Raw genomic sequence first — 25960 nt, 5'->3', positions numbered from 1 at the left:
CGGTAAGTGTCAGGGTATCGATCCTGTAAGGTGCTAGGGAAGGTCCACAATATTACTACTCCATCCCCTGTTTAGGAAAGTTAATGGAAGATGATTGTGTGTACATTAGACTGCAGGAGTTTGTTGCATACTTGGAACTTTGAAGTGCAAGGCAGCTGCAACTAGAAAAATGAAATTGATGGCGTCATTAGGAAAATAATAAAAATAAAAAAGGACAGAAGGACTCTAAAGGAGCTGAGCCGAGCCGAGCCGAGCCGAGTTAGATGTTTTTAGACTCGAAGGAAGAAAGAACGGATCGAGTTAGACCCAATTCGATCGAGCCGAGCTTAGTTAGGCCCATCTCGAGCTCGGCTCGTTTACACCCTTGGAGTCCTTGATATATATTAATAGTTGTGGACACTGCACACCTCGACCCTCAACCAAAACCTCTACTACATCTACATCCTCCACCAAAACCATATTCCCCAACTCAAATGGGCATTACGTCGAACATCTCCAATTCATCAACCACTTCCACTTCCTCCTCCTCCTCCTCCACCTCCTCACCCGCTCCCAAAACTCCCGAAAAGCGCAGCCGCCCCTACCGCGGCGTCCGCATGCGGAACTGGGGCAAGTGGGTCTCCGAGATCCGGGAGCCGAGGAAGAAGTCCCGCATCTGGCTCGGCACCTTCCCCACACCGGAGATGGCCGCGCGCGCCCACGACGCTGCTTCCATCAGCATCAAGGGCCCCGCCGCCGTCCTCAACTTCCCCGACCTCGCCGCCTCTCTCCCCCGCGCCGCCACGATGTCCGCCCGCGACGTCCGCGCCGCAGCCGCTGAGGCCGCCGCCATGGAGGCCTACGTCAATCCCAAGGAGGGGGCGGGGAAGGCGGCAGCGGCGGCGGCGGAGGAGAGAGCGGAGCCGCCGAGCTGGGACGAGCTCGTGTTTGGCGACGCGGACGACTTCGTGTTCGCTGATTCATCGGGCGAGTCGTGGGGTTATGCGGATGATTTGGGATTTGGGTTGGATCAGATGTGTGGGTCGTTGGAGGGATTTGATCCAACTAGCTTCGCCACTCTGTTGTGGGATTTATGAGAGAAGAAGGCTCCTCGAATTATTATTATTATTATTATTAATTTTTTTTTTCTTTTCTTTAAAAAAAATAACTCTCCCATTTGCTTTTCTAATTGATCATTTGGGCATAAGTCTTCTTAAATGACCCAAATTATCATATGTAATATAAATAACGTCTTTGAAAAAGATTGAGTGGGAGAGAAAAAAAAAATTATGAAAAGTATTCTGGTAGTAAAAAATAAATAAAAATTGTCCAACAATTGTTGTTCTTTCTAAAGGTGGATCTTTCTAACATTGGGGTTGATGTCTCAATCATTATGTTTGTAAGGTTAGTGGGAAAAGTATGGCAGTACTAATTGCCAATCATTTAAAATATATAAATTCTAATTGTTTATAATGTGTTTGTGGTGCAACAACGTTCCACGGAGTGTGCAACATCTGGTACTAGAGAGTTAGTCTTAACAACCCCAATGTTTTTAATTTGCATTCTAAACAAAATATAAACTAGGAAAATTTCCAAGTAAATTTATAGCTAAGAACCCCTGGGTATTTTAGTATATATATATATTTTTCAAGGATAATTTTTCTCAGGAGTATTTTAGTAAATCTTGTTATTAATCCTAATTTTATTAGTAGAGTTTGATAAACTTTGCTCTATTCTTGGGGTTAAAAATGGTTAGTCAAGAAATAATAAGGTATCATCATAAAATTAGAGACAAAAGGGAGGGAATAGATCGATTATATATAGCTTAAGAACCAAATTTGTAATCTTAGAATTACTAAAATATAGGGTGCCATTCAAATTTCCTATAAATTATTTCTTCTTACCAACAAAATAGTGAGGTGGCAACATTTAATATATATATATATGCATATAGACATACTCTCATGCTAGTCTTCAAAAGTTGATAAATTATTGTGGCATTATCAAGTACTATTTGTCAACATCTAGCTTGGCTGTAAATAATAAACGTGTATACTAACAATAAAATCTTTGGGACCCCAAAAGCTAAAGCTATGATGATGAGTATGAGATATGTCTCAATTTTTTCTCACAATCATATGATATATTATAAACTGAGGCTTCTTCGCGACTCCCCCTAGTGGTTATCTTGGGATAAAAATATATTTATGCATGGTTGAATATTTATACATAGAAGTATCGTGACATTTATTCACATCTATCTCTCTCTCTCTCTCTCTCTCTCTCTCTCTCTCTCCTCTTATTTGTTGTTCAATGTTTGCCATGAGAGTGGTGGGATCTGAAACAATCTGTAATGAATTGTGGGATTTGAGCAAATAGAAGTGTTATGGCTAAAGAGGTCAATATTTTGTTAGGAGAGTCTCAGTTTGCTTGTTCTCTTTGATTCCTTTGAGGGTTTTCTTGATACGTATGCTTGGTGGAGTTTTACTGATATTAATTCACTTGGAATGCAACATGTGAATTAATGGTTCAAAGGATAACATAAAATATGAATGCGTAATACATATGTACGTATTTATGTATATATAGAGAAGTATTATAACATTTATTATAATAAGAGGTTATATATATTTATATAGGGCACTAGGGCTAGATTATTATTTTTTAGATTATAAATTTATGTTAAATTATTGAAGAATAGAGTATGTATTAAAAATAAACTTCAACTCTTTTATAAGTATTGAATATCCTCATGTGAAAACAATAGCAGACTTCTAATTTTTCTCCACCTTGGCATTTATTTTTCGAGACATATTTAATAATTTTCCTAGAGAGAAGCAAGAACTTAAAAATATTATATATATATATATTGCCTTGAGTAGGAACATATCAGTATTGTAGCCTTGATAATATAAGTTCACTACAATGGACTATCAATATAATAATAGAGAAAATCTTTCATAAACGAGAGGTTTTGTAATCGCCACGTCTCTCCTTTTCATGGCACCTCTCTCTCTCTCTCTCTATATATATATATATTATATATTATATATTGATGACATGCACAAAGAAGACAAATTAGTGGGTAGATCTATATACATACGTGGATGCTCATCTAGTTTACGTGGTCAAGTGTCCTAAACATTAACGTGAAATAACACTTGTCATGTTAGGCCAAATCAACGATCAAGAATTAAAGGCAAAGATGATGTATAAGATGGAACTTTCTAATGCTCTCAATGTCACGAATCATACCTAATATCCCACTCACTGTGGATAAATTAAGCTTCTGATCTTCATCTCCTTTGAGAGCTTTGTATATATGAGGATTCTCACCCATGGATTCTTTTGACATTTTGTTCGAGATCCAGTGGTGTCATGTAGCTGGGATTTGTTTAGAGATGACACTGTTGAATGATATGTGCCAACTTTCCATATCCGGAGCTATATCATCTTCACATAAACAAATTGGTGTGATTATATATATATATATATATATATATATATATATATATATATATATATATATATTTATAGTTGTGTAATTAGATTATATAGCTAAAGCTTTGGAATCTTCAGTCGAATTATATTGTATTTAGTCATAGTGTGGGTTTACATATCTTCAAAGTTTGATTGTGACATTACCATCTCAAAAATATTTATTCTTTATAAATAAATAAATTTTGTATTTAATATTCTGTCTTGAAATTAATCTCATGTCCCAAAAGAAAGAAGATAAAAGAAAAAGAAAAGAAAAGGAATTTTTTTTAATCTAATTTGTTTTGTTTCTTTTATTTTATCTAACAATATCACATTGTTACACATAAAAATAGCTAGAATTGAGTAGCCAACTAATTGACTGACTCACAAATAAAATTTGGATGGTAAAATATGACAAATGTATGTATGTATGTATGTATATATAATCAAAATAAATCTACTTATTAACTATAACTTATCATCCGATCTATAAAATAGGGATTTTCCGGTGAAATTTTTTTTACTTTGGCTTGTAGGAAGTGACAGAAGGGATTTTTCCTTCTAGTTGTAAATAAGGCCGTCATTATTGGAACTAGATCTAACATGATCGATCTGGTTTTTTCCCTACACCGATCGTGTGGGACCATAGGTACGTAAGACAACTACAACCTCAAAAACAGTCTTACGACGCAGGGAAGAAATAGTGGTAATATTCTGGAATAGTTTTATTATGATGTTTAACTAATATTTTAGAATAAGAGATATCCTAGAATAAGCAATTTTGTTACTGGTGCTTAGAGTCTCTTGCCTAAAGAAAAAGAAGTAAGATCATTCTAGTTATTTTAAGAAAAAATATTTGTAGTTAATAGAATATATTTCCTCTTTTTATGCCATTTGTGTAAATAGTGTTAGTGTTAACCTAACCTAGGAAGATATTGTGTATAAATTGCAAATACTTTAAAAGAGAGAGTGTTAAATATAAATTTTCCTGTAGATAATAGATCTGTGAGTAATTTAATACCACTACCACCTTCCAATTCGAAAACAATCGAGACTGGCCTAATCTCTCACAAAGTACAAGTGCTATCTTATACCAGGAAGGAGAAATGGAATGAATACTTAAATGACGTGTGCTGAAATATAACATAACACGTCAAGAAATAAATCTTTGGCAAGAAATCTTGGGCAGAGTAAATAAATTTATTTAATGTTTGATAAAAAGCAGTAGCTTGTTGAGAAAAGATGCTTTGCTGGCCAAATTAATACAAAAGAGAAAAAGTTAGGCTAATTAATGCAACAACTATTATTTATGCAACTAGTAGTCATTCTGGTGGTAAATGAACATATAATTTCTGTGGCTGTAGACAAGAAAAGAAAACATATAATTGTGAAGGCTGGTAGTTTCAATTATTTAAACATTAATTAAAAAAATAGTTGCTTCTACTCCAGAAAGACTGAACAAATTAACAACTCAGACATATATATGGAAGTTGAAATATAAACATGCATTTGCTTTTATTTTAGTTATTATTATTCTAAGAATGCATGTAAACTTTGTAACTTTTGATGTTGTTCTTAATAGACACACCAGAAATATTGAGGGAAAAAGAAAGTTCATAAAAAACGAAATAGAAATCTAAATAAAAACGTTAAATATATATCGAAATAATAAGCTCCCACAATATATATCAATTAACCTAAATCAAATCTGCTACAATATAATTAAGGCGAGTAATTAATTAGATAAATATTTAAAACACCAAGGCATCATCAAGACTGCACTTATACACACTAATGCATGACGAGATGCATCTCCCCGTGAGGCCGCAGCACTCGGAAGCGGCCCCGGCGAAGGCCCCGATATTGCCGACGTCGCCGGCGACTGCTCCGCCACCACCTCCACCATCAACCTCTGCCCTTCCTTGCAGTGCTCAAGGTATCCGCTGACAAAGTAGTAGTACCCAGGCTTATCGAGAATAACTACAGTGTTGCCATCCTTGAACAGAGTACCACGGCTTGTGCTCTCGTTGCAGTGGTAGTAGCCTCTCTTGTCCACACCGATCACTGAGTCATTCTTGTACACGAACACTGAGCCAAAATATTAAATATAGCCAACTTAATTACTTTGTCATATGTGCTAAGAGAAGGAAAAATTAAGGGATGATTACATAAAGAACTCACCAATTGAGTCACCGACATGGAAAGTGATCTTGCTAGCCCAATCCTCGTACATGTTGGGGTTGTTACGGTCCGGCAGCCGCCAGCCCTCGGCGTCGCCGACTTTGTATTGGTTGGTTGCCATTGTGGGGATCAGTGAGGAGGCGGTGATGATGGTGGTTGCTGTGACGAGGAAGGTGAAGAATGAAGCCATTTCTTCTTCCTTAGTATCTTTAACTCAGCACTAGAAATATATTATTTGTCTTCGTTGGATTGCTTAGTAGCACTTGTTGAGAGGTTAGAGGAGTTCTAACGAGAGGTTATAGAATTTTTGGGTTATGCATGGAACGTTGCAACGAAGGGAAGCGGAGGGTTTTAACGTGGACAAAATTAATGACCGTTGCATGGAGTTAGTTTTGGTTGCTCGGCTAGAGAAGCGGAGAACGTGGTACTGGAATGAAGGTAGCAGTTACAACGGTTATCAGACAAATCTAGATACTTGTCAAAAGAAAAAACTAATAATAAGATAACGATTTAAGGGATATATTTGTATTTCTCTTGTTGGTGTTTTGGTCTTTAGTTGGAAAAATGACGAATTTATATATCCCGTTTTCTAGGCTCAGGCTTGGTTACAAAGAAGCAGTCGGGTTACTAAAAAGGATCGTGTTTAGATCCTAATTCCTACAAGTAAACACAATACAACTGTTAGAATTCATTTTCCCTGCGAGTCCCATTAAGAGGAATGATGCCTTTTTAACAATATGAGAATTAACATATTCGCCGAGTGACTTATATTGGCATCTAAGTCACCAACAGGATTCGATCTAGATGAGAGGAATGAGAAACTGAAGGCTGGCTTGATTTGAGGCTAAGCCTCGAAATTGATTAGTTGATTTTATTTTTTGGTCTGAAATTTTTTGAAAAATAAACTTAGTTAAGTATAAAAAAAATTAAAATGATCTTTAGTTACTAAAGAGGCCCTAAGGTGACGCATGCATGAAAGCAACTATAGTGGCTTCATTATTTGTAACACAGGAAGACTAGTGCACCAAAAAAGCAAATGCTAAATTTGAAGAGATCAACCACTACTAATTTCGGCTAACATTATTTGAATATTTGCAAAGTCTAAACATCCATAGTTTCTTCCAACTTACAGGAAGCATTTATCCCAAAACTAGGTTACAATTACTGATGTATCATGGAAGAAAAACATTCGGCACAATGAGAAGAAAGCCTCTCTCCAAATGATAAATAGGATGCTCTCCAATTAGATAGTTCTGACATATGATTACCAGTCTCTAACTCTGTATGTCAGATATATTCATCTTGGTAACCTCTTTCAATTGTTGGTATGAGATGCTGATTGGTAGATCACATCAATATATCTGAATCAATCTGCTGAAGGTTTGGAAATATTTGCTTTAAAGTAGTAGAGTATTTCGGGGAGCTAGCCTGCAAAATATGTACCAAAAAAAAGCATTTCAATACCATGCTCCATCAGAAGAAAGAACAACATGACTTGCCCTAGTCGTCCACTTTCAACATATTGCAATATTTGTATACATTCATAATATAAGGCCAATATATTGTTAGCTGTGCATGAATCTTTGGCAATTAATTATATTTACAACACCAGTTCACATAACAAATAACAATTTTCAGTCTCCATCAAAACAAAACCATATTCTGTTCCTAGCGATGTATGAACCTTTGTTTCACAAGAAATTACTTAGTATGTAAGCAATCAACTTATATACTAGACTAATCATGTTTTATTACCGAGAGATTTGAGGAAATAAGCTTAGAAGCATGCCCAAAGCCAAGGTGGGAGTTCTGGACTAAAATGTCAGATAAAAAAGATGGACTCTCCCTTACAGTGTGGTCATGAATGAACTATGACAGATGACTGAATTTATGTTTCAGTTGCAACTAACTGTGGGAATACTCTTCATACAGACAACCATTTTGTTAAAATTTGCTGCTTCCTTTACTCATTTTGATGTATGTTTATCTGATAACTAAACTAGTAATTAGTCAAAAAACTTTCAGGTCCATCAATGCTGAAGAATAATAGAGGGTGCATATAACTTTGAAATTTAATGAAACTGGATGAAGTGAAAAAGAAAATGTTCAGTTAGGTAAAAGAGCCATCAATATAGAACTAAAAGATGAACATATCTATTGGTTACTACTAAACAATGACAAAATAAAATTACAAAAAAAATTATGAGGAACCATGACTCATTGTAAAGTTAATTCCCTGATAATTTGGTTGTTTCTTAGATGCCTTACGTTGCAGAATCGCAGATAGACTGATCAGATTTTAAGCAAGTAAGTTGGTACTTGGTACATGCTGACATTTTCATGAAAGTCTACAGCTCTCTCCAGATGGGTTTAACAAATAAGCTGTAGAGGAGACAAGACTTGTAGAACCAAAATAATTATGGGCATGGCTTAAGTTATAGCTGGCAGAAAAATCCAGTTAATGCCCTAAAAGCATGAATTTGTATGGATTGGCCTCCCACATATGCCAAGAACTTGGATATTTTTGTATTGATTCTAAGATATGAGGAACTCATTACTAGAACACTACGCAGTTAGAGTATAGACCTTAGTCCATATCATTCTTTCAGTCTTTCTTCCTCTTAGAGTCTCTATTCAAAATTATGTAAAAGCACCCTCGTGGCACCAATAAATTCAGTGTGATTTGTTCTCCCTTTATTCAATTTATTTTGATTGTGACCTTCAAGTTTCCAAGAAAAAATTTGATAATTGCAAACAACATTTATGTTACGATCCGACAACAAGAGTCGAGGCGAGTCGAGTCGAATCGAGTTAATTGGTTTTGCTTATTATTTTTAAATTAAAATTAAAGCGAATTGGATCCGACCTACTATAGCTCTACTCCTATAAATATGAGTAGTCATGGGTTATTTATTAGTTTAATTAATTTTTATTATCTCATATTTACCGTTTAATCGTAACCGTCTATTTTCCTAGGAGTAAATTTAATTTAGAAACCATAACTCTACCTCCAAACCCTAGCCCATCTTCTTCCTCCACGAGCCACTCACTCATATGGCCGATCTCTTACTATCCCACGGCCATTCACCACCTTCCGACAACCGCCGCAATTTGGTATTTTATTTCTGTCCAGATTTGACCTTTCTCTATTGCTTCATTAATATCTTTTCACTCCAACTTCGGAATCACTTTATTCCAAAGCTATTAGATTCGTGACTTCTAAGGCTACCACCATAAAATTTTCAAAAAATTTCTGCAAAAAGATTGGTCTAGATTTGGTCTGTAATAATGTACATTGAATATATGCTTTTAAATCCTATGATAAAGTCAATAAGTGTAAAGGAGGCAGAACACATCGTCTAGCTTATGGAAGGAGCAGAGAGACCCCATGAAGCTCCATAAAACCTAACAGACTCTTTTAAAATGGGCACCTTTAAGACAAGCTCCAGAGTCAATCTACTATATACTTCAGTGTTCAAAGTTTACGTGTAAAAAGGAAAAAAAATCCAATATACCTGAAAGATTTAGAGTCTAGGAAGTACAATAAAAAAATAATAACTTCCAAATAAGAGTAGGAAAGCTTACACATGGATTGCGTTCAAGGTATATGGTTGTAAGTTTCTCCCTTGAACCAGAGACAGCAACTTCTATTCCCTCTAGCGATGCTATTTGGTTGTCATTCAGCCATAAGTCTTCTAACCTGTATTGTGCAACCGAAAAGAATGAAAGAGCAAGAGTATTGACATATGGTAAATATAAGGACATGCATCCGTACCTTGGCAAGTTCTCAATATCGTCTATAGCAATTAATTTATTAGAAGAAATGTCTAAAACACGAAGATTTTGCAATGTAGATAAACCTTCCATCTTTTCAATACCATTATGGCTCAGATATAGTTCTTCTAATGCTATACATTCCTGAAAATAAAGAAGCAGTAAATGAGTATCTATTAGAGACATGTATAACATAATAGCAACAAGGATAGAATGAAGTTCATACTTCAAATCCTGACATTGAAATCAACCGGTTGCTCTGCAAGCTTAATTTTCTGATGGACTTCAGCCCACATAAGTTGACAGTCCTGATACGATTACGCCCCAGCCACAACTCTTGTAAATTAGTCAAGGCCTGCAGATTCTCCATTATCTGAAATGCAACTGGAACCAATCAACAAAAAGGACAGAAAAAATAAAAAAGAAAGGGGAAGTACAGATTATGAAGTAAAAGTTTCAAGCAAAATTCTACTTTGCTGAATGTTTACAACATTGATACAAGAAATTACATATTAAATCATCTAAAATCTTTCAAGAAACCATTAAGCTAATGAAATTCACAAATAAGAAGAAAAAAACTCACCCTTAATCTATTGGAACCAAGTTCAAGAATTTCTAATACATGGAACCGTTCAAGTTCCTCTATCTTTGTGACTTCATTCTTTGAAACATAAAGTTCCTTAAGTGTGCTTGAAACCTTTGACAAACCATTCAAGGATGATATCTCGTTGAAGGAAACATCGAATACTAGAAGACTCCTAAATATGCTTGCATCAGGTATCTTAGTGAGCTTGTTATCCCTGAGAACTAGCTCCTGCAGAACAGAAAAACTTTCAGATAACAATTCATAGCATGTAAGATTTCTCTTCAACTACATGAAAGCTCTAAAACTATTTTGGAATGATAATAGGTACTTCTCAGGTGCATTACTAAGATAAGGTACAAGTGTTTCCAACTAAATGTTCTTGAAGGGCCTCCAGAAATCCTGCACTCGTTCTAGTCCTTACTCAAGTAATGTACTAAAAGATAGGTGCTAAACTCTTTGAGAGAGCACAATATGGTATGCTCTGTGCTGAACAAGAGAATCACAAGTTGTCTCCTCAAGCCTTCAGGTTTACAGTTCTGAAGAGAAAATAGCACTGCCAGTACATTAAGTAGAGACTAAGAACTAATACCACAAATTCAGAAATAGAAGAACTTTAAAAAAGAAAACCCTTACATGCCTGACTCTCGTCACTCCATGACACCAGGTGCAGGATAGTCAATGGCAAGCCTTACTGAGTCAAAGCAGTCGCCAATAGCAGTAGAAGTAAAGAACTGGATTTTTAGGTTAAAGCCCTAAAAAATTAGTATGTGAAGGCATCCATATGCAGAAGGCTCGCACCAATGAGGGGCTTGGGGAAGTCACAACATACATAATCTTACCTCCATTACTGGAGAACTAGCTCCTATAACTAGAAGCAATGACTGCAAGGAGGCTAGCCTAACTATCCTTTTCAATTTCTGATAGGTTGGTATAGTAAATCCTTATACATGATTAAATCCAACCTGATTAAAGATGTCTTCCAAATTATTTTGTATTCTTCTAATATTGCATGCAATTGTCAAACCAGTAATTTGATTCCAACGAAAAGAATCGGTGCGTTACTATTAGACTATCACATCAAAATAACGCAAATGCTAAAAATCAACAGGATTCTCGATCAAGAAACAGCACCAATACCGACGCAATCATATAGTTACTTGTCTTCAACCAAAGTTACCAAACTCAGCAGCAAGATTCACCAAATTGCCGACACTCCTCGATTGCATATTAGGGGAAAACATCAAGAAAAATAAAGAAAATAAACGAAGTATGCGAGGGTTTACTAGCAATCCGGCGATCGCATTCCACCCGGAGATAGGCTCTATTCCGTCATTGTCGAAGAGATTCTGGCGAAGGGAGAGCTTCCTCAGACGCGATAAGAGAGCGATCCGTGGGTCCAGCTTGGTCAACCGATTCGCCGTGAGATCCAACTCTTCGAGGGTCTCGGGGATATCGACCTCGCTAAGATCGTGGAGTTGGTAGCTCGTGAGATCGAGACACTCGGCCTGCGTCTCCTCCTCCTCGTCCACATCCATCCTTCCTCGCCCAAATCCCTAGGGTTTAGAAACCTAGGAGGGATTTAGAAGACAAGGGCGTGGATGTGGTTACCGCTCCTGTGAGGTTACCCGTGAAGGGACGCTGGGAGAGGGGGGATATAAGAGAGGGGAATTCGAGAGTTGGAAAGGAAGAGATACCGGGAACGGTGACGGAGAGGTGGCGGAAAGTAGCGTAGGCGAACCTCTGCACGCGCTCCTCGCGTGCCATTCTTCACAGTAGTTAACGGGTCGGGTATGGTTCAACGAATCCAGTTTAATTAACTGATCAAGGTATTGAGTCACTAGTTTTTCTTTTTATTATGACATTAGTTATACGACTCTCTGAACTATTCTAAGTAGGCCCCTCTCTAATCGTAACGCATTGACTCTTTTAACTATAAAAAATCTTTCCATGAATTATCTGCTAGATTTTTCTATTAAAAAATAATATATAAGTGTCACATATTTAATCAATTTAAAACTCTACTGAGACTATTTTAATCTTATTTTAATGAAAAAAAGAAACTTAGAAAGTCAACGGGTACCATTAAAAATAACAAAGTGCATCAGAAGGTTCTGGTGTATCTTCTTTTTATTAGAGAATAGAGAGTCATAGAGCTTCTTTATTTCATTAATAGAGATTAAAAAAAATGTATGAATTGTATACATTCACTCAGACCACTCCAAGCAACCTATATAATTTATTGCTCCTTATGATACTATAATACATACATATATATATATATATATATATATAGATGAATTGGTACGTCTCAAAATGGAGATGATAGAGTCTCTCTTCTGGTGATCCTTTCAGAATGTTCTTCAGCGTTGTTCCAGGAGCATGAAGCATCCCAGGATTCACTACAAACTTCACTTTCCTCTTTAATCTCCATAAGCCTATGGACATTATTCTGCCTCTCCAACTCCTTTTCCTTTTCTTGTATGGTTGATATGCCCTTCATTCCCTACAATACTTAGTCAATTAATACTATTGAAAATTAACACACTATATATTTTGTCTTTACTATCTTTCACATCCTATCATATATAATAACCTTAAAATCTGTAGCTAACTTTTTTCAAGATAAAGATAACAGCAAAAGAGGTATCAGATTTTAAGTTCTAGTTAAAAAGAATCAAATGATAAAGATCCATATAGTAGAGCATGAAAAATAATAAAAGCAATATGTGTAGTGCTTTTGATAAATTTTCTTAATTTTTTTAGTACGAGATTACCTCAGTAAAGATGTTTGAAGCTTCCATGGGCTCCTTCTCTTGGATCTCCATTGCTTCCTCCTGCACGGCGTGCATATATCTTTCAGTGCCATTAGCACCAAAATAATCATAGCTATCTAACAAGAAACCAAGGGGATCTCATGTAACAATTAGAGTTAGGAGATATGCATGCATGCATGCAGTGATAATGTACATACCCTGGCATTGCTCAGCTCTCCTACGTTCAAGGTTCTCGGTTCCATTTCAATTGACCAGCGAAGCTTCTCCATCTCCAGCAATTATATATTGCATCCAAAGAGTGTTGATGAGATTACTAATAGTAAGCTTTGAGCTGAGAAATGGCTTTGAGAAGAAGAGAAGAAGAAGAGAAGGGAAGGGAATGAGAAGAGAAAAAGAAAGGATGGCAGTTTGGTCTCATGCATGCACGTAGTGATCCCCATGTGATGTTGTTGATGGCTTTAATTAGTTTCACATGGCTAATGAAGTTATCGTCGTAGTCCAAAACTTGGTGGAAGAAATGGATGGCCGAGAGGAAGCATCGATCACATGATCGATGTGGTTGGGAACACAATTTGTTAGAAAGACTACCTTTCGCTCACTCACTACTTATTGACACAAGTCTGATCGTTTGTTAGGTTGTGACAATACGCTCAGACTTGATGTGATAATGGTACAATGTAATTATCAATAGATCGATATTGTTAGAGATCACATTAAATTTTTTTAATCTATGTCATGTCACACATAAATAGATCTTTTGCAAGATAAATGAAAAGAATAGTAGGAGAAATAAGTATAAAGTGGGATTATAATAATAGCTTAGTGATTGAGTCACACTAACTTATGATAAGATATTATAACTTTGATTCCACCACTGCATGCTTATGATTTGGACTTATTATTATCATGATTTAGAAGAGTTTAATTTTTTTTAAATTTATCGCCATAGTTACAAAGAGTGTTGTTGATATTAGCAGCCAAAAGAGTAATTAAATGAGTAGAGTAAAATCTTTCCCAAGTAACGCCAAGGCCCATAGTTTTACCTAAGTTTGCGAGCTAGCCCGCAAACTTAAAAGCTTCACGATTGATATGGTATACATGGAAAGAAAGATAAAAGGATAACAAATGTTTGTAGTCATTGATGATAAAAGAGATAGTCCAAGAAGCTGGATGAATGCCATTGATGATGTTGACCAGGAGCAACTAATCAAGTTTGTAGTGACTACTAGCTATAATCGGGGGGAGCGCAAACTGAAGCTCATCCCACTGAGCTCGTTGGGACCCGAATATGAGTCATTAGTGTTGAGTTTGAAGAACCAAGAGCAGAAGATTCACAACGAATGAAACCAGCGGGAGGGGGGAGTTTGTTGGGTTAAGCGCCAGCGACTCAAAATATTTGTAAGGGATTGAGTTCTGCCAGATTAATTATGGAAGTTCTTTAACAGAGTCCAACACTAGATTATTTTGGTAATTCCATATTTTTCCATAGTAAAACACTAATTACAGTAAACGGCGGTTTTGTCCGGGCAGCAGAGGGGCATGGAGCCGGGACCCATCGGCCCAGCTTGGGCCTGACGGCCCAATGGGCCAGATACCATTAAGGCCCTTTCTCTATAATATTATGAGCCTATGGGCTCATTCATAAGGTGCAAAAGCCGCTGATGATTCCACGTAGGCTGCAGACTTCGGTTCTAGCCTCCACACGACTAGGGTTTTCATTTCCCTCGAGCTAAAACCCTTTCCTTTTCGTCCACCGCTCTCCTCCTCCTGACAGCCATGGCTTGTCGCTATAGCTCGATATCAGCCCGCGCCGTCTCTTTCCTCAGGCACGCCTCGTCGAAGTCCACTCGTCCCCTCCTCTCTCCCGCCTCGCTTCCTCGACCTCCTCCTCCGTTTCCAAGGTAAACGATCCACGCATCCGTTTCCCTTTATTCTCCAACTCGAATGCGTTCTTAGGGTTTTCGTGCCGTCGCCTCTTCTGTCTAGGATTTCAAGAGAGTTGGGTGCGCTCCAATCTCTTATGCCGTTCCACAGCGCGGTGTCGTCTGCTCGGCTGACCTCGCGGCTCGGGATCGATTCGGCGGGCGGTTCGAGATCTTTGTCGCAGGGTACGCTTTGCAGTTCCAACCCTGGGGTCTGATATCTCCCGTGTTTTGTTTTAATTGCTTTGAGTAAGGCACTGCCTCTTTATTTGTATTTTTAATTTACCAAAGTTTACTTTTGCCGTTTGTTCTTCTTTTAATTGATTAATTTTAAATAGCTCCCTTTTTTTTGGGTATTATGATTAAAATCTTGGTTAAATATGGAGGCTTGAGTAATAAGTGCATTGTCGATTTAATTGTTGATCTGATCGTGTTTATGTAGGTTGGGTGAATCCATTTAGCTATTGGAAATGTGAGTAAGTAAGTAGGTTTACTGCTTACTGGGAGTCTGGGAAATTTTAAGGAACAAACAAAGGTTGAAGTACCAAACTTATCGGGCAAGAAACTTGCAGGACTGACTTTGGACATTGTTCATGTGACTGACTTATGTGACTTATAATTAAGATGAATTTGGAAAAATTAGGTCGACCATTTGATGTATTACAATATGAATATGTTTTGTGGAGGCTTCCTCAACTCAAAATAGAGTAACGAGTTTCATATTTAATTTGCAAAGGAGTTGAAATTTTATTTGTGACATGAGCTGTAGGAATGTAAGGTAGAGTAATAAAGAGTGGGCATGGTTTTATTGTTTATACATAATTATGAGTGGACTTTCTCTTTGGTGGTAGCATGTTATAATTTCCTAAAAACTCGATGGTAAACTTAAACTGTGTACATGCTAACTTCAAATTGTTGATGCTTATAGTATTTGAGAGTCGTAAGGAAAAGTACAAGTAGAGCGATGTTACAACAACAATTCACTCATCATATCTATAAATATGTTTTGGCAGCATAAACTTTATAGTTTGGCTGATTGAACTGAAATATGATATGTGATGGGGTATACTTGATTTTGCCCTAATTTTCTTGTGTTGGACGAAACACGAGAGCTGTTCTAGTTGAATACATAGTGTTATGGTTAATTTTGTTTTGTTTGACATCATTGCGGTGGGACCATGGTTAGCACAGCATTTTTTGCTGCATGGGGGGCTGTTGGTGAGTTTTTGGCACACGTATTGATCTGTATGTTTCAGTGCACCAAGGTGGCTAGTCGCCATTGTATGAGAGCTGTCATCTTTCCTTGCTCCATAATTCTCACTTTCTCTATTGATGCTTGTTATATATGTTGTTTTGTCGATAGCATGATTCTTGAACTGTATTTGTTTCACATGAGAAGTTATCATATGTGGCCTAATTTTGTTTCAAAGGATTTGCTAGATATATGAAGAAATAAATTTCAGTAAAATGTACTGTGCTCTTACAGAACTAGGAGATGAACAGCTGAAACTAAGCTTTTATCAAGCTAGGACCTAGGTAATGCCTAGACTTTCATTGAAACGTCTGTGAGAATTGAGTCATCCTCAGGGTTGAGGCTTTTGCTGTCTTCCATAGTTTCCATGGTTCTGTGGCCTTCATAGTCCTGGAGTTAAGGTGTTATTGCAAGTTGGCCTTACCATATCACTTTTTGTTCTTTTGCTTTACATTACTTATAACAAAGCTTAATAATTACCTTTTTGGTATCTTTCAGAAACTGGTCTCAGCGTGCCTCGATGAAGGTTTATTATGTTGACTGGTGGAGCTTACTGTCTTCTGTTCCAATAAATCTCTTTTCACCTCCCTAGTTAGCTATATAATATGAGACATCAGCTGTGCGGTGTTCGGAGGAATCCAGGCATTTGTAGCTGCCAGACATTTTTTTTTGTAATCAATTTGGTCATGCTGGACCATTGTATGGCGACTAAAATCCAAGGATCAGTTTTTTCTCGGATGCTTCCAAAGAGACAAATAAAATGATCAGTTGCTTGGTTTATATTTTGCTTCTTCCTACAGTTTTTTGATTGTGGTAATGGTTAAAAAGCTTTCTGATTTCATAAATTTTGCTGTATGTCTTCTAACTAGAGTTTTGAACCTGTGGGTTTCTCCTATCATCATTGAGATGAAGTTTGGTTGGTTAATAGTTCCCAACCATCCTCATATTCTCAAGTTGGTCACCAGCTCAAAGGTTCCAATGACAAGAATTCACCATATCAAACTATGCAGTTAAAAGTGCATCAACGACTCATCCAAAAGACTGAAATGGTGGCCTTGCAAACACTTCCAACATGTGCCATAAATGATAAAGTCAAACGAAAGATACCAGTGGGATTATGTTGCCCATTTGGGGGCTCTTGTCATTAGAAATGGATTGGCAATCTAACCTTTTAAACCCCACCAGCACTGCAGCACATTGCCACCACTTCTGGTATATTTTTAAGACCAAATAAAGCCCAAGTTTGGTGGTATCAAGGTAAGAATAAGATATTATTAGCATAACAACTTTATTCAGTGAAGAATAAAGCTGAGCTTGGTGCTAATAAAGTAAGAATAAGACATGCGCATTTATCCGGTCACGTCTGAGTCCAGTGGATGCAAATTGCAAATGACAAGTTCACCCTTTTTCTTTTTCTCTCTTTCCCGCCGTCCGTGGGCCAAATGATACTGGCTATCTCCTCCGAGTTTCTAATATTTTATTGCATTGGATTTTATCCTTTTAATGCTCAATGATGATTACTGGGCACATAGCATGCATCCTTGTTAAGCAAAACTACTATAAGGATAAAGGAAGAACTTATCCATCTGGTTGGTTCACAGTATACTATTGTTTTATCTATATAAGAATTTTTTTTCTCTTTTACTATTATGAGTTTTTTTTTATTATTCATGAGCCCAAATGCTAGATTTAAGCGGGACAAAAATTTAACCCTTCTTAGATACAGAAAAACTTATGTCCCACCGAGCTTTTAGTTATCTAATCTTAACTTCAAGCTATATGCGTCGTCGAATAATTACTCCGAACTAAACGCTTTCGAGACCTACTCTAAGTTATTGCATTGTCGAGCTCAAACTAATAACCATCAAATAATTTTTTCACACTATTATTTGGGATTGAAATTGAACTCATAATCTCATTTATCATGCACAAGGTAGCTAGCTACGAGTTTTCGCTATTACGAGTTAGTAGTGAAATGTTTCCTCCCGGTAGAGCGGAAAAAAGTTTTCAGCTCTATTTTCGATTACCCGAAACCAAAAAAGAAGAAGAAAGAAAAAGTGTTTGAGAATGAACGTACGAAGTCAGCATGGATACTATTCTGGGTTAAAGACGAGATCGAGATCGATCTTTTTCCGTTCTCTTTTTCGTTGTTTAATCCCTCGTTTGTGTACTGGAGATGACTTTTTCGGCGCCGATCCGATAACGAGCTGCGAATCTTGAAAGATATCCAGATGCCGAGGAATCGCCTTTATTCTTCGATCTGAATCGGCGACTCGTCCTTGTCTAAATGGTTGCTTCTCAAATTTGTCCGAAAGCTAAAGGTACGACGGCTCCAATCTCGAGAGACCATTCTCTCTTTATTTTTTAGCTTCGGACAACGAGAAATCAGAAGCTGGGAGGAGATATTCTCGTAAAATATTTAAGAAAGGGGGAGAGAAAAAGAAGATTCCTCGGTTAGAATAAGAAAAGAACAAAGCAAAGCTTCCGAATCTTTGAAGGCATCTGATAAAGCTTTTCAATTATTTGAGGCTTCCCGCTGCTAGCACTATTGGATATACCGCAGGTCTACAAGAATCTGTGAGCCATCGTTGGTTTTGAACTCCTTGGACGACTCCGATCTCAAAGGTGCGGTCTTTCTCGTGCTCGCTGTTGTCTGGATATTGGATGATTGCTTATTTCCTCTGAGAAGGGAGCTCAGTTTAGGATAGAATGGTAACAAGGAAGAAAATGTTGTAAATTTTGGTGCTCTCTGACTTCCTAGTTTGAATTCTTGAGGAAGATTTGGGGCTAGATGATGTCTTGCAAGGAAGGGTCGAGCGGAATGGATTCTGGGAAGTATGTTAGATACACCCCTGAGCAGGTGGAAGCCCTCGAGAGGCTATACCATGAGTGCCCAAAGCCGAGCTCGCTGAGGCGGCAGCAGCTGATCAGGGAGTACTCCATCCTCTCCAATGTGGAATCTAAGCAGATCAAAGTTTGGTTCCAGAACAGGAGGTATACAATTTAATGCGGTTCTTGAGCTCTTCTATATATATATAAACTTTGTTTTCCAATTGATTTGTTTTGTTATTCTTAGGTGCCGTGAGAAACAGAGGAAGGAAGCATCGCGGCTTCAGGCTGTGAATAGGAAGCTGACTGCTATGAACAAGCTTTTAATGGAGGAGAACGACCGGTTGCAGAAGCAGGTGTCGCAGTTGGTGTTTGAGAATAGCTACTTCCGGCAACAAACTCCGAACGTAAGAATTGGAGTGATTAATGAATAATAGATAGGATCTTTGATTCCATCATCCTCTAATTTGGATTGTGAGATATGCTTTTGCTTTGTGTGTCTAATGGTAGGATACGGTAGCGATAAGAGACACGAGCTGTGATTCAGTTGTTACAAGTGGTCAGCTCCAATTGACGCCTCAGCATCGTCCAAGGGATTCTTCCGCTGCTGGGTGTGTGGACTTGGCTTTTACTCATTCACATATTATATTTGTTTTGGATTATGGCTCATTGTTTGCTATGCTTGCTGTAGGCTTATATCCATAGCAGAGGAAACTCTAACAGAGTTTCTAAAGAAGGCCACAGGAACTTCTGTGGAGTGGGTCCAAATGCCTGGAATGAAGGTTGATCGAAAATATCTCAGCTAATTAATTTACTTCTTAGAAGTTATTCGTGCATGTTTCCCTCCATGACACATTGTTACTTTTATTATCATGTAGCCTGGTCCAGATTCCATTGGAATCATAGCTATCTCACGCAGTTGCACTGGTGTGGCAGCACGAGCTTGTGGCCTTGTAGGCTTGGAAGCTACGAAGGCAAGTTCTAGTTTTCTTCAACTTTGTTGTAGTTTCTAATTCTAATTTTAAGATTGGCTAGTTAAACTTGTACTAGTTATTGTACATATCAGGTAGCAGAAGTTCTTAAAGATCGACTATCCTGGTTCCGTGATTGTCGGTCTGTGGATGTAGTAAATGTACTGCCGACTGGAAATAATGGAACAATTGAGCTGCTTTACATGCAGGTAAATTTTTTTGGGGGGTAAAGATTAATGTGTTTGGGCCTTTGGGTTTTGGTTTTCGAGTTACAGTATACATTTCAACAAACTTACATCTCTTATTGATAGCTATATGCTCCTACAACTTTAGCACCTGCTCGTGACTTCTGGTTGCTGAGATATTCATCATCTCTGGAAGATGGAAGTCTAGTGGTAAGTTAGCATGTTCTACATCACAGTCTGTGGGATCAATATACAATTGCTATTCTGCCCCTTAAGTAATGCTTTCTTATTTTGAAACTATTAGTCTATATTATTTTCATTCTCCAGGTATGTGAAAGATCACTTGATAGCAGACAAGGCGGTCCAAGCTTGCCAACAATGCAGTCCTTTGTCAGGGCAGAAATGTTTCCTAGTGGATACCTAGTAAGGCCCTGTGAAGGTGGTGGTTCTATTATACACATCGTCAATCATGTCGATTTGGAGGTACTAACAGTTTTAACTACCTTGACTGGATTCCTTGGTTCTTTATGTTCATTTTAATGAACCATTCAGTTCACTTCAAAAAAAAAAAAAAGGATTTTTCAAATATGTTACTGAAAGTGATCTGCTTCTTGATGAACCAGCCTTGGAGTGTCCCTGAAGTTATACGGCCCGTATATGAGTCATCTACTATACTTGCTCAGAGGATGACAATGGCGGTTAGAAGCACTTCTTGTACCTGAATGTTGCTGAAGAATAGAACTTGTCATAGAATGCTTTCTTTTTCATTGAAATTTGTGTATCAGTTATTTCAACATGAAAGGATGAGAATTGAGAAGAATCTCTCTAGTGCATGTGCTACATATACCAAAGTAGCATATGAAGGAAGATTAATACTGAACTGCCAATTTTTGTTACTTGTTTTGTTGATTCATCATTTCTTCTGTGGTTCAGGCTTTACGCCATCTTAGGCAGATTGTGTGTGATGCCAATCATTCTACTGTCAGCAGGTGGGGCAGGCAACCTTCTGCCATAAGAGCACTTGGGCAGAGGCTCCTTCGGTGAGCATATATCTTCACTTATTCTTCCGATATTCGTTGTTTTCCTTTCAGGAGGCTTACAGGTTTACACATGCAGGGGTTTCAATGAAGCTCTTAACAGCTTTGCAGACGATGGATGGTCCATGATCAGTAGTGATGGCATGGATGATGTCACTGTCCTTGTCAATCCATCACCTAATAGGATCATGGTTAATTCTGATGTTACCAATATATTTCCCTCCATCAATAATTCTGTGCTCTGTGCAAAGGCATCTATGCTTTTACAGGTCAGTCAATCGAAGTTTGAAAATTTCATCAGCCAAAAATTTCAAGGTTTGAAACAAACAATTAAAATGGAAGCGGCTTAGTAGATCTTTTATTGACTTTAAGCAAGTGATGCTTGATAGGGACACTGGATATGGCAGAACACAGATATCGGTTATATATATATATATATATATATATATATATATATATATATATATATATATATATAAGCCTCTACAAATATTACATACTTGTGTATGCTTATATTGTTGTTTCATTCTGGAGCAAAGAAGAGAAACTAGATATATAAATAATTAGTTGATTGTGGCGTGAAAATGCAAAGTTGGTCTTCTTCAATTTAGTGCATCATTTCCAATAGAATAGCATTTAGGAACAAGTTCCGTTATAAATAGAAACATCCAACCTAGTAAGAGATTTTCAAATTGACCTATCTTTGAACTCTCAAAGGTATCCCAGAAGTTTCCGGATTTTAATCTTGTTTTTATAAAAAGAAGAGTTTGTAACGGAAATGATACAATGCACATCTGTGAAGTATCCAACAAACGATTGCATTGGATGTGTCATCCGATGCAATGCGGATCGTAGTAGCTATGCATGCTTCCTCTTCAATAATCTAGTATACTCTTCTAGTCACATACATGGTGGTGTGCGAGGCTTTCCAGATGATAGTCTTGTGTAGAGTCCAGGGTAACTAGTTACAATACCATACTGCCTCCTTTCAATATTTTCTGAATGCCTAAATTTTTTTGTTCACTGAATATTCTAGAGATTCAGACCACCTTTATACGTGGGAAATTTTCTCAATTTCTTAATAGGATATATCTCCAGCAGTGCTCCTGAGGTTCTTACGAGAGCACCGATCAGAATGGGATGACCGTAACATGGATGCATATTCTGCTGCAGCCATCAAAGATAATGGATGTACTTCTCCAGTTTCTTGCTTTGGTACTGTTGATGGTCAGGTCATACTACCTCTGGCTCATACACTTGATCATGAGGTGGTGAGTAATTTGTTCAATTGGTACAATGAGTTCTGTAAGCATATGTTAGTAAAATTTCATCTTTTTTTTTCTCTTCTCTATTTTGCAAGCTTCTGCTTATAACTGTACTTATCCTTTTCGTAACAGCTTTTGGAGGTTCTTAAATTGGAAAATGCTGACCAGTACCAAGATGCTCTTATGCCTCTAGATCTGCTTCTCTTGCAGGTGAGTCTGATGCTCCTTGCTATTGTTCTATGCACACAAATTTGCTTGTCTACTCAGTGCTGAATGTGGTGCATGCTATCCTTCTCGAGAATGAGTAAGAAAGCATAAGGAGAAGTCAAATAACTTGTAAAAGCTGTGGTTCTTGTATAACTCCTTACAAGATTATAAAGGTTCAACTAAAACCTTCACGCTGCTAGGAAAGCACACAAATATTATGATCCAGAGAAGATAATGTTATGCAAATTAGCCAAATGGATGAACGAAGCGGAAGCAAGATCTTCACCCTAAATATCTTAAATGGGAATAGTGAAAGAAAACTAATGCAATGCTTGGGAAAACCTCCAAAAAGATGTTAATGGTGATAGAAAAACCCTAAGCAAGTTCTAATCACGGATTATACACCCTAATGCAAACAATCACCAACAATGGAGACAATAAAGAGAGTGAGAGACAAGATTTATGTGATTCGGCAATGTGCCTATGTCCACGGACGGAGCAATTTTCTTTACTATACAAATACATCACTTACAAAGAGTTTAACAACTCAAATCACTCTCAATATAATGGTGGCTCAACTTTCATAAATGTTCTTCCAACTACCAAGCCCTAAAAACCCTCATTGGTATTTAAATTCAGGTTCATATTTGGAGATTTTCTGCGTCGCGTTCGAACGCCCTCGGGGGCGCGTTCGAACGTGCCCAATATCAATACAGCAGAACCAAAAGGGCGTTTGAACGTAGGAGGGGGTCGTTCGAACTCCTGCAGAAAGTCTGCTCTCGGGTTGGCTCGCGTTCGAACGCAGCTGGGCCATTCGAACACCTTCAGAAAAGTCTGCTCTTGGGTTGGCTCGCGTTCGAACACGGCTAGGCCATTCGAACGCCTGCAGAATAGTCTGCTCGTGTTCGAATGCGGCTAGGCCATTCGAACGCCTGCATCACAGACTGCTCCCTGTCTGGAGCCCGCGTTCGAACGCCCTCAAGGCCTGTTCGAATGCGCGGTGCATAAATACTGATACATGTTGAAAATTTGTTGAAACTGAATTTGAGCCAAATTTTAACAGATAATGTAAATCTAGTAGTGACCATTTCTTTCTCTTCAATTTGTTAGTTCTTACTGGTACGTATGTGATTGAAAATCAAATTGTATGACAGTAACAGTAGAATCCCATTAAATCAGGTTGATTTAGTGCAGTTCGCATTTCTTCTTACTGGAATAACATTGTCATGTTTTGTTTGTACCATTTTGACTATACATAAAGTTGTAATGAACTAATCATATTCATGCTAATGCTTGCCTTGGCAGCTTTCAAGTGGAGTGGATGAAAATTCTGTAGGAACCTATTCTGAGCTTATCTTTGCCCCGATAGATGCATCTTTTTCAGATGATGCACCATTACTACCTTCTGGTTTTCGTATTATACCTCTTCATTCTACTGTGGTAAGAACCAACTGATCAAGAGAGAAGGGTTATCTTGTAGTTACAGCTGGTTGCATAAAGAAGTATATCTATCAATAGGCTTTCATTCTTCTCCTGTGGCTTAACTTTGCAACACAGGATTCCGCAACCTCTGATCGGACACTGGACCTCGCTTCTGCTCTTGAAGTGGGACAAACTGGAACCATGTCTTCTGGCGATCACTGTGGACATTGTTCTAGATATGTTATGATGATTTCATTTCAATTTGCTTTTGAAAGCCGCCTACTAGATAATGTTGCATCCATGGCTCGACAGTACATCCGAAGCATTATATCATCCGTCCAAAGGGTTGCACTTGCTCTCTCGCCTTCACATCTTTCTTCTTGTGATGGTTTCTTTGCAACACCTAGAGGTCCAGAAGCAGTCACACTTGCTCGTTGGATTTGCAGAAGCTACAGGTTTGCCATCTCCATCATCGACTTAAATCTTTATAATGTTCAAACTTTTATTCGTTCTAATGTAATGTTTTGAAGAAGCAAAAAGGCAACAATGACTCACCAAACAAGATTAGTTGGTTTCTTGCTTTCATGAAGCAAAAAATGTAAAATACTTTTTTATCTGTTTTCCGTACAGGGGTCATTCTGGAGTTGAACTTTTTAAACATAATATAGAAGGCAGTGAATCACTTCTCAAATTGCTTTGGCATCATCCAGATGCTGTCTTCTGCTGCTCTGTGAAGGTCTGCATTTGCTCTTATTCATTTCCCATTTCAATCTTTACAAAGAAACCATTTCTTAAAGTTTGGCCAAGGAACTGGTTGTGGTTTAACTTGGGTTTTGGAAAGTCAGCATTACTATATGCAAAATAGATGCATATGACACTTCTACCTTCTAGGTTATCTTAAAATTCTTGATTGGATTTTTATATCTATTTCTTTAATTATATGATTCTGCATTTGTTCATTTCTCAATAATTCTGGTCGAAATTACAAGGCCCTGTTTTGTTGGACATCATTTAGAGTGAATGTTACATCTTTCATTTTGCCTTCATGAGCTCCATATGCAAGGAAAGTGTAAATCCTACCAACAAAAAAAAAAGAAAGGGTAAAAGTATGTAAGGAAATATGGCCTTATTATGATGTTGCCTGAAGGGAAAACTGATGCCTTCTATATTTCATGACATAGTTTGTTAGGAGTTAGGATGATATAATATAAATTCCAACAGTCTGTCATCTAACAACTTGGAATAAATGTTGGGGAATTACTAAGGAAATATGCAGTCGTGGCTCATAACCTCTCTGAATGATTCTTCTCTTTCATGATCAGTGTGCTGTTGCTTCTGTGTATTTTATGCAGGCTCTGGCCATCTTCAAATGTGCAAATCAGGCAGGTATTAACATGCTTGAGACAACATCTGTGGAGCTGCAAGATATAACTCTGGAGAAGATATTTGATGACAGTGGAAGGAAGACTCTTTGCACAGAGTTGCCTCGCATAATGCAGAAGGTTTGTGTCATTTCCTCATTTAAGTGTTGATGCAATTGGAAAGTATTTGGATTCTATCAATTGGAAATAATGCTTACTAGTTTTCCTCAAAAGAAAAGAACGAGCTGTGCAGATTATCTACAAACTGTATTTATTTCCTGGGATTAACATCAGATACTTTCTCTTGGCAGGGTTTTGCATGCATTCAAGGTGGGCTATGCATTTCAAGCATGGGCAGGCCTGTTTCTTTTGATAAACTAGTGGCATGGAAGGTGCTGAATGATGAAGGCGATGCCCACTGCATCTGCTTCATGTTTGTCAACTGGTCATTTGTTTAGGTCTCAGAGCAACTAAAGCGAAACAAAAAGAAAAAATAATAATAATAACAGATGCTTGTTCATGCTTATTGTGCTAACTTCCAATCTAGCATCCCCATTTTGTACGGAAAATATTTTCCTCAATGTATACTAGCTTATCATTCAACAAAATGTATCTAAAGAATATATTTTGAGCTCGTTCCCTATTGTCATTTTATGGAATTATTTTCTTTCTTCATGTTTAAGTTGCTTATGCTCTCTCGAAATCAGTGGATATCAGAACAAACACCAGACCGTG

At 37.6% G+C, this 25960-nt stretch overlaps 5 protein-coding genes across 6 annotated transcripts; 2 read left to right on the top strand and 3 right to left on the bottom strand.

Annotated features, from left to right (window-relative positions):
* Positions 1–281: 281 nt before the first annotated feature.
* Positions 282–1332, top strand: LOC140782195 (dehydration-responsive element-binding protein 1D-like). Its single transcript, XM_073128642.1, has one exon. It carries the CDS (start codon positions 474–476, stop codon positions 1074–1076), a length of 603 nt encoding a protein of 200 aa, XP_072984743.1. The 5' UTR covers positions 282–473; the 3' UTR covers positions 1077–1332.
* Positions 1333–5090: 3758 nt separating this feature from the next.
* LOC140782579 (early nodulin-like protein 7) lies at positions 5091–6047 on the bottom strand. The gene is made up of 2 exons (XM_073129216.1): positions 5641–6047; positions 5091–5547 (listed from the first exon to the last, which is right to left on the bottom strand). Exons 1-2 carry the CDS (start codon positions 5828–5830, stop codon positions 5195–5197), a joined length of 543 nt encoding a protein of 180 aa, XP_072985317.1. The 5' UTR covers positions 5831–6047; the 3' UTR covers positions 5091–5194.
* Positions 6048–6684: 637 nt separating this feature from the next.
* Positions 6685–11750, bottom strand: LOC140781542 (protein phosphatase 1 regulatory inhibitor subunit PPP1R7 homolog). The gene is made up of 6 exons (XM_073127557.1): positions 11284–11750; positions 9998–10228; positions 9641–9787; positions 9416–9558; positions 9226–9340; positions 6685–7068 (listed from the first exon to the last, which is right to left on the bottom strand). The coding sequence occupies exons 1-6, from the start codon at positions 11533–11535 to the stop codon at positions 6988–6990; spliced, it is 969 nt and encodes a 322-aa protein (XP_072983658.1). The 5' UTR covers positions 11536–11750; the 3' UTR covers positions 6685–6987.
* A 472-nt stretch (positions 11751–12222) lies between these two features.
* On the bottom strand, positions 12223–13117 carry LOC140782646 (uncharacterized). 2 transcript variants are annotated; one of them, XM_073129334.1, is made up of 3 exons: positions 12972–13117; positions 12775–12886; positions 12223–12503 (listed from the first exon to the last, which is right to left on the bottom strand). In XM_073129334.1, exons 1-3 carry the CDS (start codon positions 12977–12979, stop codon positions 12309–12311), a joined length of 315 nt encoding a protein of 104 aa, XP_072985435.1. In that variant the 5' UTR covers positions 12980–13117; the 3' UTR covers positions 12223–12308. The 2 variants fall into 2 exon arrangements, with proteins under 2 accessions (XP_072985435.1, XP_072985434.1); XM_073129333.1 differs by having other exon boundaries at positions 12775–12834.
* Positions 13118–17924: 4807 nt separating this feature from the next.
* Positions 17925–25900, top strand: LOC140782696 (homeobox-leucine zipper protein ATHB-15-like). Its single transcript, XM_073129414.1, has 18 exons — positions 17925–18942; positions 19025–19184; positions 19288–19388; positions 19469–19559; positions 19656–19751; positions 19844–19957; positions 20060–20143; positions 20261–20416; positions 20557–20631; positions 20867–20973; positions 21050–21239; positions 22056–22241; positions 22368–22445; positions 23748–23882; positions 24000–24319; positions 24495–24600; positions 25217–25366; positions 25537–25900. Exons 1-18 carry the CDS (start codon positions 18740–18742, stop codon positions 25681–25683), a joined length of 2499 nt encoding a protein of 832 aa, XP_072985515.1. The 5' UTR covers positions 17925–18739; the 3' UTR covers positions 25684–25900.
* Positions 25901–25960: the final 60 nt, after the last annotated feature.

This window comes from Typha latifolia, chromosome 2 (genome assembly GCF_019914945.1).
Source record: "Typha latifolia isolate L0001 chromosome 2, TyphaL0001v2, whole genome shotgun sequence".
NCBI lineage: Eukaryota > Viridiplantae > Streptophyta > Magnoliopsida > Poales > Typhaceae > Typha > Typha latifolia.
Note: the sequence above shows the minus strand (reverse complement) of the source record. Positions and strands in the feature narration are given on the sequence as shown.